The sequence below is a fragment of the Podarcis liolepis genome (genome assembly GCF_965112155.1).
Source record: "Podarcis liolepis genome assembly, chromosome: 5".
NCBI classification, from domain to species: domain Eukaryota; kingdom Metazoa; phylum Chordata; class Lepidosauria; order Squamata; family Lacertidae; genus Podarcis; species Podarcis liolepis.
The window spans coordinates 40,856,205-40,872,784 of NC_139556.1; the positions used below are offsets into that span (position 1 = coordinate 40,856,205).

Sequence of the window (16,580 nt, forward strand, 5' to 3'; positions counted from 1 at the left end):
CCTTTAATTCTTTTTTCTTTTTCTTTAGTGTGCCAAGGTGTATTGATTCAGGAAAAGGAACTGGAATTTGGCAACATTATGACATGCAGAAACTAATTGAGTGGGCAAAAGAAGCCAATATTGATCCAAATAACCCTGATTATTTGGATTTGATTGAGATAATCATGGTAAATATTTAAGTCTCAGTAGCTAGTGTATCAGTTGATACTTAGGTCTTTGTCATATCAGAGACTTTTTGGAAATGTGAGGTGTGCATCTGACACACATTTTGCTGAGTTCCTGAACCAGGTTTGCAAGATCCATGCACCTGCACTTTCTGATGTGCAAAAGTTGTGTTTTCAATTGTTATTCTTTATCATTTCAGCATGCATGTGGAACATAACATTGCAAGCGGTATTAAGAGAAGTAAATTTTTTAGTTCAAATTTAAAAACAACAGCCATACTTATTTGTTGTAGGCAACTAACTTGCTAAATAAATTATTTTATATTTCCTAGTATACAAAATCCTTGGAGCAAAATGAATCAAAATACTTTCGTCTTGAACAGCTGCAAGAAGAATTTAACTTTGTTACTGCAGAAGAGATTACAAATTGTAAACGTTTCCAGCTGTTGCAGCTGAGAAGCTTGGGACAGTTAGATTTCTATGGTTTCCAGCAAATTCCTCTGTATGACAGAGAAATACCAGACACAGTCTTTCAGGTATTCCACTTTAAAAACAAATGTTGGCCTACAATTTTGGATACTGTTTGCTTGAATACAAACAGTATTGGCTATGTGTTTCATTCTAATATCCACATTCATGTTGGGCAATATTGATTATGTATTTTTAGGAATGGAGCTTTATGATGCCTTTCTACATAGTTTTAGTAAATTCATTTTAAAAATTTATTTCCATCCTGTCTTTCTTTCAAGAAGCTCAAGACTGCATACATAATCCCAGGCTCTTGAATAACATATGGAGAAAACAGAAAACAAGGAAATATCAAATATTTAATGTTTATATAGGAAATCAAATATATACATTAATTTATACAAAAAAGTACTTAGAAAGTATTATTCTAAAGCTGAGGGACAAAATGCTTGAGAGTTATGCGAGTTCCCCAGATACAATGAAAAATGGAACATAATTGTAGCAAATTAACTTGTATATGGCCAGCTGCACAATCCAGTGAAAATTAATGCTTTATGATTAATGAACTAATTCTTATTTCAGGCATATGGGAACCAGTTAGAAAAGGACATGATGACAGATGCAGATCCTATTTCTGCACGAAGGAATAGTTCAGCCACTTTTGTTAGGATGGTATGATACTTTTCATAAATTTAATATGAAGCATAAATGGCTACAGAAGAACTGGAAATACAGCTAGGGATTTCAGTCTGGGTTGGGTTCAAGGACTGTTTGAGTCATCTTGTGTCAAACTTGGTTTCAAACTTGGTATGCCTATGAAGCATCAAAATTGTCATCACTGCACCTGCAACAATGATCTTATGTAGCACACCTGTGCTTAACTGTCCCCACCATTTGCTGTTGGGATCTGGAGGAACCCTTTCAATTCCCACTTAGAACTAAAAGTAATATCTGATTTCAAAATAATAATAATAATAAAAATAGATTTTATCCATATCACGTTCTAAAAACGTAGTCTATAATGCAAAAACATTTGAGGTATATTGGACCTTACAATATTGGTGTCTATATAGCTAAACCCATGATGATTTAGTTTCAGATTGCATTCATCGAGTCTCTTTTTTATATACAGATGAGAAAACAAGCTACAAAACGAATTGTGACCATTAGGCACAAGTTTAACTTATCAGATATTGTGAATGATTATGAAGAAATTATATCTATGAGGTACTATATTCATTTATTATGTAAAAGGTTAATGGACTATACCCTATTCACTTTGCTGCTTAGCGTAGGGCTATGTACATATATTTTTGGCTGTTCTATAATCTTCATAGACCACCTGATTAAAGTTTCTGAATTTTACAGTTCATTTTATTACAAAAAGCCTATAGAAAAACATTGAAGGTTAAAACTTATTTTTCTAGAATTAAGTTATAAAATGCATAATTAAGATTTAGATTTTTCTCATATGAGCATATGCAAGTCTGATCTAAATTATTTCCTTTTTTTAAACAGTGAATTGAGTAATGCAATTTTCAAGCTAGGTGAACGCAAAAGACATTTGAAACCACAAAGGAAAGAGAGGCGAAAGATCCCAGCACAGGCTGTCTCTGATGGAGATGTAAAACTTCTCATCAGAATATTGAGAGCCTATAATATTCCTGCAAGAAAGGCACCACCAACTAAGTAGGTACAGAATTCCTATATTAGAAGACCTTGACTCTTGAGAAAGACTGTTTATATTAACACATTGTGTCATAGAGAATTGCATAATGGTTGGCTTCCGTCTGTCTCGGGAGTTGCATACATATTTCATAATCTGTTCTATATGCCTATCAGTATAAAGTTTCCACTTGGAAACATCTAGAATGAAGGAACAATTTCAACTGCTAAGAATACTGCTACAAAGATTTTGTTAAATATCTTCAGTATCTTAAAAGTCACTGAATGAAGTGAGACAGATACAATGGTTAAGTTAGAAAAAATATTTATGGGAAAATCCAAGTATAACAAGAATTATAGGGAAAGCATATTAAAACATAGTGCATATTTTACTGTAGCTTCTAATCATCAACACATTGTTAGCATTTTGTGCTATTTTTATCCGAAGTTCAGCTGTGCAGTGAAATACTATTTTAGTGTACAGATATGTAGAAGGATTTTGTGAAAGTGTAAATGGTTAGCATAATAGCCACTAAATCTAATCAAATTATATTGAAAAATCAAGGCTTTAGTGTACAGTATTCTGAAACAAACTAATAATAATTTTACATGTTACTGTGTTTGAAAGTATGTTTGTTCTTTTATACATTACTATGCAAGTAATTTGGATTACAAAATAGTATGCTGTAGCTGCAAGCAAACAGAGCTTTCTTTCAGAGAATCTAAATAATATTTTAACAATAATGATTGACATAGGGGGCAAATCACAAAATACTTGCTCTGGTTTAGTCTCATTGACTTGCATAGAATTACAAGCGTTATGCTGAAATTCTCCCTTAAGAGATGCATTATTCATGATTTTGCTTAAGTAGCAAAGCACAAAGAAAACTATTAACTATTATTGCTTCCAAACTCAGAATGAAGGTATGGATGGATGGATGTGGTTTAAATAAAGAGCCACAACTTTATTAAGCCACTGAATATTGAGCTACCTGCAACAGGCAGACTTATCTTAATTTAGCACACACACTCTACAAATGTGGGTGCCTACCAGGTTGTGGAGGTACAGCAACGGGGTACTGCCTCCTGCTGTCTTTGTCTTGCTTGGCCAACTCCATCTTGGCTCAGAGCCCCAGTTCAGAAGATTGCTGCTCACTGCTAACCCCTTTCACCTGGTTAGCAATTAACGGAAAGCAAGCTGGCTGCCTACCTGCTGAGATTGTGCCTCTGATAGCGTTCATTTTTTTCCTGTCTCAGTTTGCAAGTGTGTATGCTGCAATGTCAACTTTCAAAGTGGTCTTTTCCTGCCTCCACTCCAGCAGGCATGCATTTCCACTGCCTTTTATTTCTAGTAACAACCAGCCAATTATGTACCTATACATAAGCAGGGAATCTTGATGCATGTTAATAAGGTAAACTGGCTGAAATATGCATGTAATTCTTGTTTACTATCTCAAGGGTTGGAGTTGCTAATTCACCATCCTATTTACCAAATCGTATGTCCAGAGGCAGACATATTTTATCAGGAAATTCAGCCTATTCAGCAGACCCTTTGTATGAGGTAATTATTAAAAAAACAACATTTATATGCTCCCCTCTAAATTAATTTCCAAATCATGTCTATTTTGTGTGTGCAGAAATTAGTCTAAAGACTGCAGTATATTTATACATAGTTTCATCTTGTGGTTAAAAGTTTGCTTTCATTAAACAAGGCCTCTTTTTTTGCTTCTGAATCTCAGATATTTCAGCTAATTTGAATGCTAGTATTCAGGGGGTGGAATTTGATTATTACATTGAGGGAGAAGGGAGCAATCTGTGCTTGAATAAACACCCATGCTGTGCTGGCAGGACTTCAACAAGCTTTGTGGCATAAGGATTGAAAGTTATCCTATACATTGCAGCAAAATACATTTATTTTTGGAGAATGAGGTGATTCTAAAATTTTATTTTTAATGTTGAAGACATAATGTCCTCTGCAATAAGACTAGGTAGAGAAGGGTTCAGACTGAATCCAGGACTTAGGTTGTGCTCTAGCAACACAGAGCTCCAGGGTTGGATCAGCAAGGAACAAACTAAGACTTGATGCCATACAGTAGTAGTAGACATTTTTAAAATGTCTGCAGTTTATCTAAATAACTGTAATAAGGAAAATGTCTGTGATCAATAGGCCTGAAAATGAGACAAAATCAAAATAAATTCCAGTATGTACTGCACATTTTTATTTTAGGTGGGTGTCCACCCTTTTGTAGAAGTTACCTTCCAGGACACAATCTATCAAACTAGCACTGCTGATGGCTCTCATCCATGCTGGAACGAAGAACTGCAAGTTGATTTTATGTAAGTTACGCGTATCTCACTTTTAATAATGTATACAGTACTTCAAGTTTTCTGTGGCCAAATGTTTTTTTTACATTGCATCCTGTTCCATTATTTTAAGTCTCTGATTTCAACTGTATATATCGGTTACATATGTTAAATCAGTAATCCCTGATTTTGCATGGTTGTGGGAATTATCTGAATATTATCATAGGGGTTGCCTTGCAAGGAGCCTGAAGAATATGAAATGTAAAAGGCTTCAGCCTTTTTTGTGTGTTTAGAAATATAGGGTTGGATCCCAGGTTTCACATTCTTGAGTAGAAGCAGTTCTGATCATGTATTTGGTGAGTGGAGGGAGTCACAGATTTCCTCCCAGCTTCAGAAGCTCCTGGAGGATAAAAGATACCAGTGATGACTAGCTGTGATGGCTATGTTCTATCTTCGCTTTTGGAGGCAGTATGTCTCTAAGAACCAGCTTCTTGGAATCACAAGTAGGGAGGGTGCTGTTGCACTCAGGTGGTCTTCCCATGGGCATCTGTTTGGCCAGTGTAAAAACAGGATGCTGGACTATATGTGTCTTCAGTCTGACCCAACGGGGCTCTTCTGCTACCCCACCTCCTCAACTGTTCATGGCAGGACCCATTCAGAATGGCTTGAGAAGTTATGCATAAAGATGCAGTGCACAAGCAGAACATTAAACCAAAACCTCAGTACAGTATGACAGTACAGTCATAACTCGGAAGTCAGTCCATTCCGGAAGTCTGTTCGGCTTCCAAAAGAATGTTTGAAAACTGGAACACTCACTTCTGGTTTTCGATCGTTTGGGTACTGGAACGTTCTACTCCCAAGACGTTCGAGAGCCGAGATACAACTATACATAGTTTCAGTAACTTTGTTGTCAAAATGTTTGATTTATTTTTTTTGCTTTTGTTTTTGTTTCAGCTCTCCAGGACATGATTATACTTTTTCAGGGCTATCTAAAATCAAAGACAATATAAATATTAACATTTTTGATGAATTTGTGATTGAAAAGCATGAGGTAAATTGTAGACTAAATTTGTTCGGGTAATGTGTACAAGGAATCACAGAAGGTTATAGCATAGTATGGTGGAGTACAGTATTGTATTACAGATTTTAAAGAAAAGTCTGGTATTTTGTACACCAAACCCTATTTCAGCATCATATTTGAAACTAGACAGTATTTTTTTCTAAGAATGTATTTATAACCCAGCTAAATCATTTGATATTTTTACAAGTATTAGGTGTTACCTCTTGTTTCTAGTTTAAATATTTACCCTGCATTTCTTTTCAAATTGTTTATTAACACTAGAAATAAAATTGGTGTTATTTAATGAGGAGAGAATATTATTGCAAATCTGTTTTGTGCCCCCAAAGGTTTTGATAAGTTGCAGCTAGGAAAATACTTTTGGTCTGCTTAAACACCTTACACCTTGTTTAGGCAGTAAGTGAATAAAGACGTGAGATAGTTCTAAGATTCAGCTGTTGAGGAAACATAGTTGAATAATGCATACTAAAATACAAAAGATTAATGCAAATTATTAACTTGGTTAGGACACATGTCCAAAAAACTGCAGTGGTCACTCCTATGTAAGAAAGAATTGGCTTGGATCAGTTATGTTTCCTTTCTCTACACTCCTGGAGCAATCAAAGGTAATGAAGAAGAATCATGTTTTTTAAAGATTTTGTATCATTAATATAACTGCAGATAATGAGTTGCTTTTAAAACAGCAAGATTATAATGCAGCCATATCATTAGATTTTTCAACTCTTAACTTAATACTTGCATTTGTTTCAGTAAGCCAAATAATGTGTGTTTTCACAGATTTGTGGTACATTTCAAGTAAATATGCCACCGGTTTTGCTTGGATATACTTGGAGTAAGACATATGTTCCTCCCAAAGAAGAATGTCATGGCCAGAACTTGAAGGAATACACTTTTTTAACCATCTTTGCCACTATTGAACCTCAAATATCTTCTACTGAAAATAATTTAGAATCAGACAAGGTTGGCCTTTATTTTTACTCTGTTTAATAAATAGGATATTTTGCATGAAATTATTGCTTTGAAATTTATAACTGAGATTATAGGTTAAAATAAGTTTTTAAGGACTTTGGAAGAACCTGCTGGATCAGGCCAATCAGCCTTCTACTCCATCATTCTGCTTTCACAGTGGGCAACCAGAGGCCTATGGAAAGCCCAAAAGGAGGACCTTATCACAAGAGCATTCCCCACTACTGTGGTTTCCAACAACTGATATTCAGAAGCCCACTACCTCCAAGCATGGAAGCAGAGCATAAACACATGGCTATTAGTTATTCAATGCTGTATCCCCCATGAATTTTTCCAGTCCTTTTTTCAAACCACCCAAGTTGGTGGTCATCATTGCCTCCTGCAGAAACATATTCCATAGTTTACATACATGCTGTGTGAAGAAGCACTTTAGTTTGTTTGTTTTGAATGTTTCAACATTCAGCTTCACTGAATGTCCATGAGTTCTAATATTAAGAGACAGGGAGAAAAACTTTTTGCTATGCACTTTCTTCAGATCAGTATAATTTTATACTGTTCCATCATGTCACCTCTTACTTTCCATTTACTGTCCATTCATTCAGTTTGTAGAGGTCTTTTTGGAGCTCTACACCAGGCATAGGCAAACTCCGGCCCTCCAGATGTTTTGGGACTACAACTCCCATCATCCCTAGCTAACAGGACCAGAGGTCAGGGATGATGGGAATTGTAGTCCCAAAAATAGCTGGAGGGCTGAATATGCCTATGCCTGCTCTACACAATCCCTTTTTATTTTAACAATCCTGAACAATGAATGACCCTGAACAATTTAATATCATCAGCAAAGTCAGCCACATCACTGTTCACTTCTAACTCTAGATTGTTTTTCAGTTCTTAGATCATGAAGATCAAACACTGTTGCAAAAAGCATACGTTTTTAAGCAAACATGCAAAGCATTGTTTCCAAAGAGGAGAATAATAACCTCAGCTTTTAACAATCAAGGAAGAAATATTTTAGTAACAAAGTACATTACCTCTCTGAATCCACCTCAGCAGTTATTAGATATGTGTGCTGATGAGCCTAACTCAACTTCTGTAAGTATGTAATGTTTATCACAGAATCAGCACATACTTGGTGGGCTGGGGCGCTCACAGCAGGGGTCCCACAATTAAAGGCAAACTGGTGGAAACTATGAGCTGTAAGGCTGGCATTGCAGCATTTGGTTCCAGCTATGAAACTGAGACATGTGATGCTGAGGACGGTCAATATCACAGCAAAAGCTCACATCCATCATCAGGGTGGCATAAGATCGCAGCTAACCTGTGTAAGAATGTAAAAAAAAGGTAACACAATGAATTAATTATTGCTTGATGCCTTTAATTAAATGCCAAATGTCAGATGGATTATTTTAATATGTATTTCTGAGACAAACATACTCCTATTTGTTTTGTAGGATCTTATATCACGATTTGTGTCTTTAATTCCTTGTATATCAGACACTGGGGATGAAAACGATGATGTTGATCTTTGGATGACATCAGAGGTATATGACATTTTATTTCTTCTATGCTTTTTTAACTGGTTTGATTTTTTAAAATATAAATTGTGTTCCTTAACCACTTTAAAAAGGATTTTATTGAAGAGCAGGGTATGAATTTATTAAATAAAAAACATGTTTTGATGTTCCTTTTAAGTCATAATAATATACCTGAAAATATGAGTAATGATGTTTGAAATGTTTCTGCAGTTCAAACAGGTTGAAGTTTGAGGGTCTTCTAAGTTAATTAAGATGAGGGGAGGGGCAGAAGCTAAACTGATAAAAGTAACAAGTCACCAGCCCTGCATAGCTTTCATGCAAGTACTATAGTCAAAAAAGAAATTCCTTAACCATGTGTATGCCACAGAATTCGATCAATATATTACACCATTGGAAAGAAAGATTTTAAGAGGAAATTACAGGTGTTATATCTGTTCCAGTTAAAATGGTAGAAAGTGTTACTAAAGCAAGACTTGCTAAAAATATGGTAGAATTAGGGCCCCACCAGAATAATGTGGGTAGCTGGCAAAACTTGGATGGGGGCATCTTCCACAGGATTACAGAGGGTTTCCGAACTTCATAGTGGCTTTCAAAGGGGTACTTTCATCCCAAGCTAAATAAAGCAGTACAGCAGTATGAGCACCTTGAACTTAGTCTGCTTATTTTTATTATTTTCATAATTATATGTTTATATACGGTATATCAGTGGAAGTAATGTAACTTGTGAGAGCATTGTGATTTTTTTATTTTGCTACTTGAAGTTAATCTTTAAATAACATGCAAGCTGCCATTTCTGAACTTCCTCGTGGCAATGCCACTGTAGTATTATTTTGGTGGGAAGATGAAGAATATATGCATTGCTTTTAAAAATGAATGATCTTATATTTCTAACAGAATTTCCTTGAACTTGGTATTGGTAGTAAAGAAGAACATGCAGTGCTTCTATGTAACTACTTTCTGTATATTGGGAAAAAAGCATGGGTACTGTTGGGAACTTCAGTGTTAGAAGTAAGTCTGGCAAAATATTTCAATCTTTGTTACTATAATTCAAGGGTTGGTGAACTTTTTCGTTCTCAGTTCAGTGCAGATCAGTATGGAGACAATCAGTGGCACCAGGAAACCATAGAGGGTGCATGGTTGAACGCTAAGTAGATGTTCTACTTGGTATGTCTGTGTTCAGAAGAGGAATGGCATGAAAATAAGAGTAGGCATGAACAACAGGGTCAGTAGTGAGCCCAGCACTGAAAGAGAGCAACACAAACAAGTGCAAAAAACTTGAATGGGCAAGGAAATGAACCAGCTGACTCTGGAAGTGTCATCAGCAAATTCAGCCATTGAGCCAAATGAGATGCAGGCTTCAGGTTTCCTGCCTGTGGTATAGTTCTTCTCAGAAATATAAGCCACATAACAAGTGGAACAGTATAAATTCATAGCTTTATTAGGCACTTAACTCTGAATCCAACCCATATGCTTAGGCGTAGCAGGAACAGGAGGACAGTGTTAAAAGAAGCTGCCAGATTAAAGAAAATCCATTAAAGTTATCAAATAATAAATTGTTTCAGGATAAGTTATTTCAAAACCCCGTTTAAATGGAGTGTAGTCTTATCTTTGATATTAAATGATCAATCATTTAATAGTAAATATAATATATAGTTTCTCCTGTATTTGTAAAGGAACAAAAACTATGCATAGGACCCAATAGTAATCTTTTGGCAATGTAAAAACTGGAATAAACAAGCAGTATAGATATGGCAATAATCCAAGAGTAGAAACAGAGAGAATTTCCATTACTAGGAGAATGATGAAATATGATCTTGGATATGGTATACATGTTGAAATTGATAGCTATTCTAAAGGTTAACAGGAGAGCAAGGGTCTTATTGAAAAATGGTCATTGTTCATAATGCATTAGTGTAATAACAAAGTGCAAGATAATGTGTTTTATTTATTTCTTCCTTCCCTCTTGTATAAACACAGACATTATAGGTTAAGTGCAGCTTTATTTATTTTCTTATTTTTTTCCATGTTATAGAGGCAGGAAAATAGAGTTTCTTAGCATTTTTTGGGTAATTTTTTAAACAACAAAGCTGGCTGTATCCTTTGCTTATTACAGGGGAAAGTAGCTTATGTAGCAACACAAGAAAATGGAGAGTATTTTCTGTGGAATCCACTGAGTGGCCAGTGCTATAAGCAATTTGATGCATTTTGCCCTCTACAGAGTGTTGATTGTTTAATCAGCTGGGAAAATGTAAGTATGATTAAATAGAAATTAAGTAGAAAAACAATATACTGTTACAAGCTTCCTGCGTCATTGTGGGAAGATTCACTGGCAGTGTTGGGCTTGTAATACTGTATTTCTTTACAGTAACAGAACATAGTGATGACAAATACACCCTTCTAATTAGATTTAACAGCTTGCACCAGATTTCCAGAGAGCAACATTTATGGTCTGACCCTCCTCCTGCAGCCCTCTTCCCACCTAATTTCAGCTGTAAAGCTCTCAGGCAGCTCACCCGTTCACTCACATTTAAATTACCAACCAATTTTAGATGCTTTTCCTCAGCTGAAGAAGGCCCAGGACATACCCAGCTTGAGCCTGATAACTATATTTCCCTATAAAAGTTCCCATTAACCATCCCTGTTGTGAAAATGTTGTAATCTGGGTAGAGAAATTGGCAATATTATGCCACTAATGAGGGATCTTTGTAAAGTTTGGGAATTAATACAATTATTGTTTGTTTCCAGGTTGGTGGCAATGAGTCTCCAGCTAAGATATCATTCTACAATATAGTCATATTTGGGACTATTAAATCTGTAAAAGTTTTATAAAATACTGTAGAAAATCCATCTGGCCCAAGAGATTTTCACACTTCTAGTTTTTAATTGCCTCTTTTATTCATTCTTCTTTAATTACCCATTCCATAAGTTTTGCCTCAGCTTCCTTTACAGTTGGTATTTGTGTTGTGCTTAAAAAATTGTATCATTTCTGAAGGGGGGACTTTGAGGAGTACAAGGAGGAGAAAAATTCTTTATACTTCTCAGATTTGTTATGTAGAAAATACTTTTCTCCTGGTTTAGTTTTAATGGCAGTTATAGTTTCTTTATTGCTTTTATTTCATAATCTTGTGGCTAAGAGTTTAGACCCCCTTCCCCCCAGATTCGTATTTTGTTTTGTTTTAAGTACAGCTGTATCATAGTTTCTTTATTTCTATGGTCTCCAATTCTTTCCACTTTATTTGCAATTTTTTAAAAGCACTTTTGATCCTGTAACTGTGTGTTTGTTCCAGAAGGGAAATTTCCTGTTCCAGTTGTCATTTTTGTGTCCTACGTGATATGTTTAAAAGGATTTTTCCTGTATACATGCCCCTTTCAACACTGCCTTCATTGTTTCCCACAATAGACCAGAGCTTATTCCTTCCGTATTATTTTCCTTATTCCCCCCCCCTAATATTTTAGTCAGTCTTTCTCTTATTACAGTCATACCTTGGGTTAAAGTTGCTTCAGGTTGAGCGTTTTCATGTTGCATTCTGTGGCGACCCAGAAGTAACGGAACGGGTTACTTCCAGGTTTCGCTGTTCGCGCATGTACAGACGCTCAAAATGACATCATGCACATGCGCAGAAGCGGCAAATCGTGACCCGCAGGTGCAGGTTGCGTTCTGCTCAGGATGCGAACGGGGATCCGGAACGGATCCCGTTCACATCCAGAAGTACCACTGTTATTAATTTGTTATGAAATATCCTAGTGAGGTTGTATGTTCAACTGGAGTGAATTCAAATTTTGTGCAGACTGGGGCATGCTCTGTTATTTTGATCTCTCCTATTTGTGTTCTTTCACCACATTTAGCAGTGGGGTGGATGTCAATAGGAAGTCTATTCTGGATCACAAGCTAAGCACTGGGTACACATATGTGAGTCATATCTCTTGGATTCATCTCCCCACAGACATTCCTTAGTCCCCACTCTTGTATAAACCTCACCAGTTTCAGTTGGTCTCTGCCTTTGTTAAGTTCTGTAGTGCTGCTACATTTCTGGGACAGCCCACTTGTTTTGCAAAACTCCATATAAACACTGGACCTTCCATATTTTGAATCAAATCCAGTATAGACTGATGGTATTATGTATTAATTTCAGTGTATGTGGAAATGGGAGTATCATTCAGTGACAGCAGATGTTTTGTAAGCAGAAGGTCCTAAGTTCAGTCCATGGCATTTCCAGCTAAAAGGATATGTTGTAGCAGAACTAGTTCAAATATGTGTTTATTTCAATTATTTATTGTTTACATTTTATGTCTTGATAGGTCTGGTTCAACGTACAGCAGAACAGTTCACCAATGTGTGTCAGTTTTGATATTTCAAAGGAAAGCTTATGGAAACAGTTTCTTCCATACCATGTTCAGGATTTAAAAATGCAGACCGTACAGGTGACAAATATTTCAAAAAGTACTTACCTTGCAAGTGACTTGCCCAGTGGGGCAGAGCCTCACTGGATGAGCCTACATATTACATATTGTGGTAAGAAGGAAAGAAGAATTTGAGCTAGAATTCTGCTTTAAAAAATTGCAAATTGCTCTGATACCGGAGAGCTGTGTGTGCATTTAAATCAGGGGTGAGGAACCTCCATGTCACAGGCCTAATTAGACCCACCAAGATTCTCAGTTTGGTCTGTGGAGCTATTTTGGGCAAACCACACCTACCTGTCAGTCAAAAGGCATCAAACACAAAAATAATGCGAGCCTTTGTTGTACAAAGCAGTTTAGCAGGGGCACTCAAAAAGGGTGGTCTTCAACATCATTCAATCAACTTTAGGTCAGTGTAGAAGACACAGGTGTTTACTATTTAATAGAGACCATCATAGGATGGAATGCTGGATTGTAGAAATTCTGTTTCCACATCTCAAAATTAGCTTTGAGCCTTGCATCCTGGAACATAAATCTATATTTCAAGAATACAACTTGAATTTACTAATATATATCTCGGTAATTTTTCTTCCTTTCCTTAACAACATTTATACATGGCTTAACCTCAAAACAGTTTACATAAAATAGTATACAATATTCATAAGGAAATAACCATAAAACCAGCAGACTTTAAAAATAAGTAGACAGATTGTGTCCACATGGAAACAGACAGTTCAATTCTTTACTGTCGGCATAGCTCAGTCAGCAGAGCCTGAGACTCTTATTCTCAGGGTCATGGGTTTGAGTTGGGCAAAGGATTCCTGCATTAAAGGGGGTTGGACTAGATAATGCTCGTGATTCCTTCCAACTCTACAATTGTATGGTTCTATAATTCTTTTAGGAGGAAAGAAACATGCAGTCTCATGGAATCTGGAACCGGAACCACAGGCTAATCCAACATTTCCTCATAGTGGGAAAACAGATGAGAGCTGAAGTTAGAGGGAGGAGTCTATTGTCAATTTTATCTGTGCTCTCACTCCTCTCCCATCAGTGTTAGCATTTTTCTACACAGCTTCTCTCATTATTAATCTCCATACCACAAGCAATATTTAATTGGTGCCAGTTATACTTCAGGAATCTCACTCCCTGACCATCTTATACGTTACAGCTGCATTTTCCTTCTAACGTATGGTGTGCTTTGTATCAAAAAACTGTGATACCTTCAGAAAATCGTTCCAGATCCTGCTTAATGTGTATCTGTATATATTGTACACTATCTGTTTTAGCAAGAAGAACTATTTTACACCCCAACTGATGTAAGTTTAGTCGTGGAGCTACAAAATAGGTATGTACTTTAAACAACATTCTTTCAAATAACTTTTAAAGTTTAGGAGCTTTGGATCAAACTACACGCTATGTTAATAATGGTAGTGCTTTGGATCAAACTACACGCTATGTTAATAATGGTAGTGGTTTTTTTAAAGCATTTAATGTTACCACTCTTATTTTCAAAGAAAAGCCGCAGGCTGTAGTTATATCATACCATATTATGGAAGGAAATACCATAGTTTAAATATGCATTGTGTGAAGAAGTGATTCTTCTTGTCTGTTCTAATCTTCCACTGTATAATCCTGTGTTCTAGTATTATGAGAGAGGCCTGAACTCAGACTGAAAAGAGTCTATGTAATACACCATCACCAACCTGTCAAGCATCTTCCATAAAAAAGAAAACAGTGAAATACTATTCTAGGTCCAAGATTTGTTTCATTTTTGATGTCCTCTACTTTGGGCTAATGAAGGTGATGAATGGTTGGTGAAAGACCCCGTGTGAGAGGCAGGCAAGGGAAGATCTCCCAGGGTGAGAGGCTAAGAGAAGAAAGGAAAGCTCCCAGTTGAGAGCTGGAAGAGTCTATCCCCTTCAGTGTGAGACTAGGGTTAAGATCTACCTTAGAAGGGGGTTTTGTTTCCCCCTTCTCTTTTCTCTCTTTTTTTGGTTTTATATACTTATTGTTTTTTATTATAATATATGATTAAAGGTAAAGGTAAAGGGACCCCTGACCATTAGGTCCAGTCATGACCGACTCTGGGGTTGCGGTGCTCACCTTGCTTTATTGGCCGAGGGAGCTGGCGTACAGCTTCCGGGTCATGTGGCCAGCGTGACTGAGCCGCTTCTGGCGAACCAGAGCAGCACACGGAAATGCCGTTTATCTTCCTGCCGGAGCGGTACCTATTTATCTACTTGCACTTTTGACGTGTTTTCGAACTGCTAGGTTGGCAGGAGCAGGGACTGAGCAACGGGAGCTCACCCCGCCATGGGGATTCAAACTGCCAACCTGATCGGCAAGCCCTAGGCTCTGTGGTTTAACCCACAGCGCCACCCGCGTCCCTAATATATGATTAACTGGCATCAATTTAAAAGATGCCAAAAAAAGTTTTTTCATTCAGCCTGCTGACCAGAAGGAAGCCTTGTAATACGTCATCTGCCTTCTTCTGTTGCAGTGTCAGTTATGCCACTCAAAAGGCAAGGCCCATTAGCAAACTTGACATCATGACCACTTTCCATTCAGCCTCTCTTCCTTCTTATCATAGCTTCTCCTGCATGTATGGTTTGTATGTAATTTTCCCCTTTGCAAATATTGTTTCTGTCCTACATTCCATGACATCCACTAATTTAGACGTTTTGTCACTACAATGTTAATACAACACTACGTTTTGTTAATACAATGCTGTAATGGTTACTGTTCATGCTGCTACTTTTAAAAAAAAACAGGATTGAAAAGACTTTGAAAAAGAAATTTATGGAATGGCGATCTCAGCAGCCAACTCGGTGGCATCGACAGTGTACCAGTGTCTTACGACAAATTCTCTCAAATCTAGAATTTAGAAATGGACAGACAGCTAGAGAAAAAGAAGAAAATAATTTGGAGGCTTTCCAGGAACATTACTGGGTTAGTGTTTATGCTGCTAGATTATTGAAATGTCCTGTTCTCAGGGACACTCACTCCCATTATTTCTGCTCTTATAAAGGGGGGGGGGGTTTGGATCTTTGCAGTCAGGACTGAGCCACAGGCAGACATCACTTAGGAGCTAGGCACAAGGGTTCAGAGATAAGGGATCAAGCCCAAGATTTAGAGTTGAGGGGGCTAGTGCTCAGAGGTAAAGCCAGAACTCAGAACCAGAACTTAATTATTTCACTAGGTGGCCTTGTTTTTATTTAAACAAACTTCAGACATGAAACACAGTGTTAAGATACTGAAAAATGTTACAGAATTTATACTTTCTAAAGTTTAATATCATTGCTGAGCAAATATGCAACGTTTGACAGAGTGATTATGTTATAATTTAATTTCTAATTTTTTGTAGGTTACAGGATTTCCTATTCAAATGCCGTATCTGGATCTACAGTCAATAACTGAAGCTGTTTATCAGACAGGAATTCATTCTTCAGAGGTTCCCAACACAGAATTTGCTCTTGCTGTGTATATTCATCCTTACCCAAATAACATGTTATCTGTCTGGATATATTTAGTATCTTTGGTACGCCATCAGTAAGCAGTACCACAAAACTCTTCAGGAATCAAGAATTTTGATGCAGCCTCGAGGAGCTTGCTGATTGTGATGTCTGAATTTTCACTCTTATATCAACAAGTAGTAGTTATGTCTTAAGATTCACATTGCTTTTGCAGAGATTATCTCTTAAATGTTCCTCACATATTGCTTACTAGATATATGTAAAAATGCTGTTCATTTGTAATTGTATTAACTTGTGTTTTCATTTACTTTCTGCAGTGGAAAAAGATTTTAATAATCAGAAAATAAAAGCTTTCCTTGCACACATCTCTATATTGGAAGATTTAAATTAGCCAAAATGTTATATTGCTGGTTCAAGGACATGTGTTTCTAATGACTACCCAGTGAAAGCACCCTTGAAGCTTACCATAAAGCCAAGGAACCAAATCTTTACCTTTGGATAATGTCTGAAATGGCATATTAGCCAGCGA

General features: G+C 36.7%; 1 protein-coding gene across 7 annotated transcripts in view; it reads left to right on the forward strand.

Annotated features, from left to right (window-relative positions):
• CC2D2B (coiled-coil and C2 domain containing 2B) overlaps positions 1-16,580 on the forward strand; it is a 45,592-nt gene that overhangs the window by 27,019 nt on the left and 1,993 nt on the right. For 4 of the 7 annotated variants that reach the window (XM_083505926.1, XM_083505927.1, XM_083505925.1 and 1 more), the window contains exons 19-36: positions 29-167; positions 497-700; positions 1,215-1,304; positions 1,765-1,859; positions 2,151-2,321; positions 3,756-3,858; positions 4,525-4,634; positions 5,556-5,652; positions 6,186-6,284; positions 6,457-6,639; positions 7,534-7,737; positions 8,097-8,186; positions 9,075-9,188; positions 10,294-10,428; positions 12,480-12,602; positions 13,865-13,923; positions 15,350-15,527; positions 15,943-16,420. In XM_083505926.1, coding sequence (XP_083362052.1) covers positions 29-167; positions 497-700; positions 1,215-1,304; positions 1,765-1,859; positions 2,151-2,321; positions 3,756-3,858; positions 4,525-4,634; positions 5,556-5,652; positions 6,186-6,284; positions 6,457-6,639; positions 7,534-7,737; positions 8,097-8,186; positions 9,075-9,188; positions 10,294-10,428; positions 12,480-12,602; positions 13,865-13,923; positions 15,350-15,527; positions 15,943-16,131 — 2,383 coding nt within the window. In that variant the 3' untranslated portion in view covers positions 16,132-16,420. Of the gene's footprint in view, positions 1-28; positions 168-496; positions 701-1,214; positions 1,305-1,764; positions 1,860-2,150; positions 2,322-3,755; positions 3,859-4,524; positions 4,635-5,555; positions 5,653-6,185; positions 6,285-6,456; positions 6,640-7,533; positions 7,738-8,096; positions 8,187-9,074; positions 9,189-10,293; positions 10,429-12,479; positions 12,603-13,864; positions 14,009-14,048; positions 15,319-15,349; positions 15,528-15,942; positions 16,421-16,580 lie in introns of those variants that run through there. The other 3 variants (XR_014526855.1, XR_014526856.1, XM_083505929.1) reach the window with 3 other exon arrangements.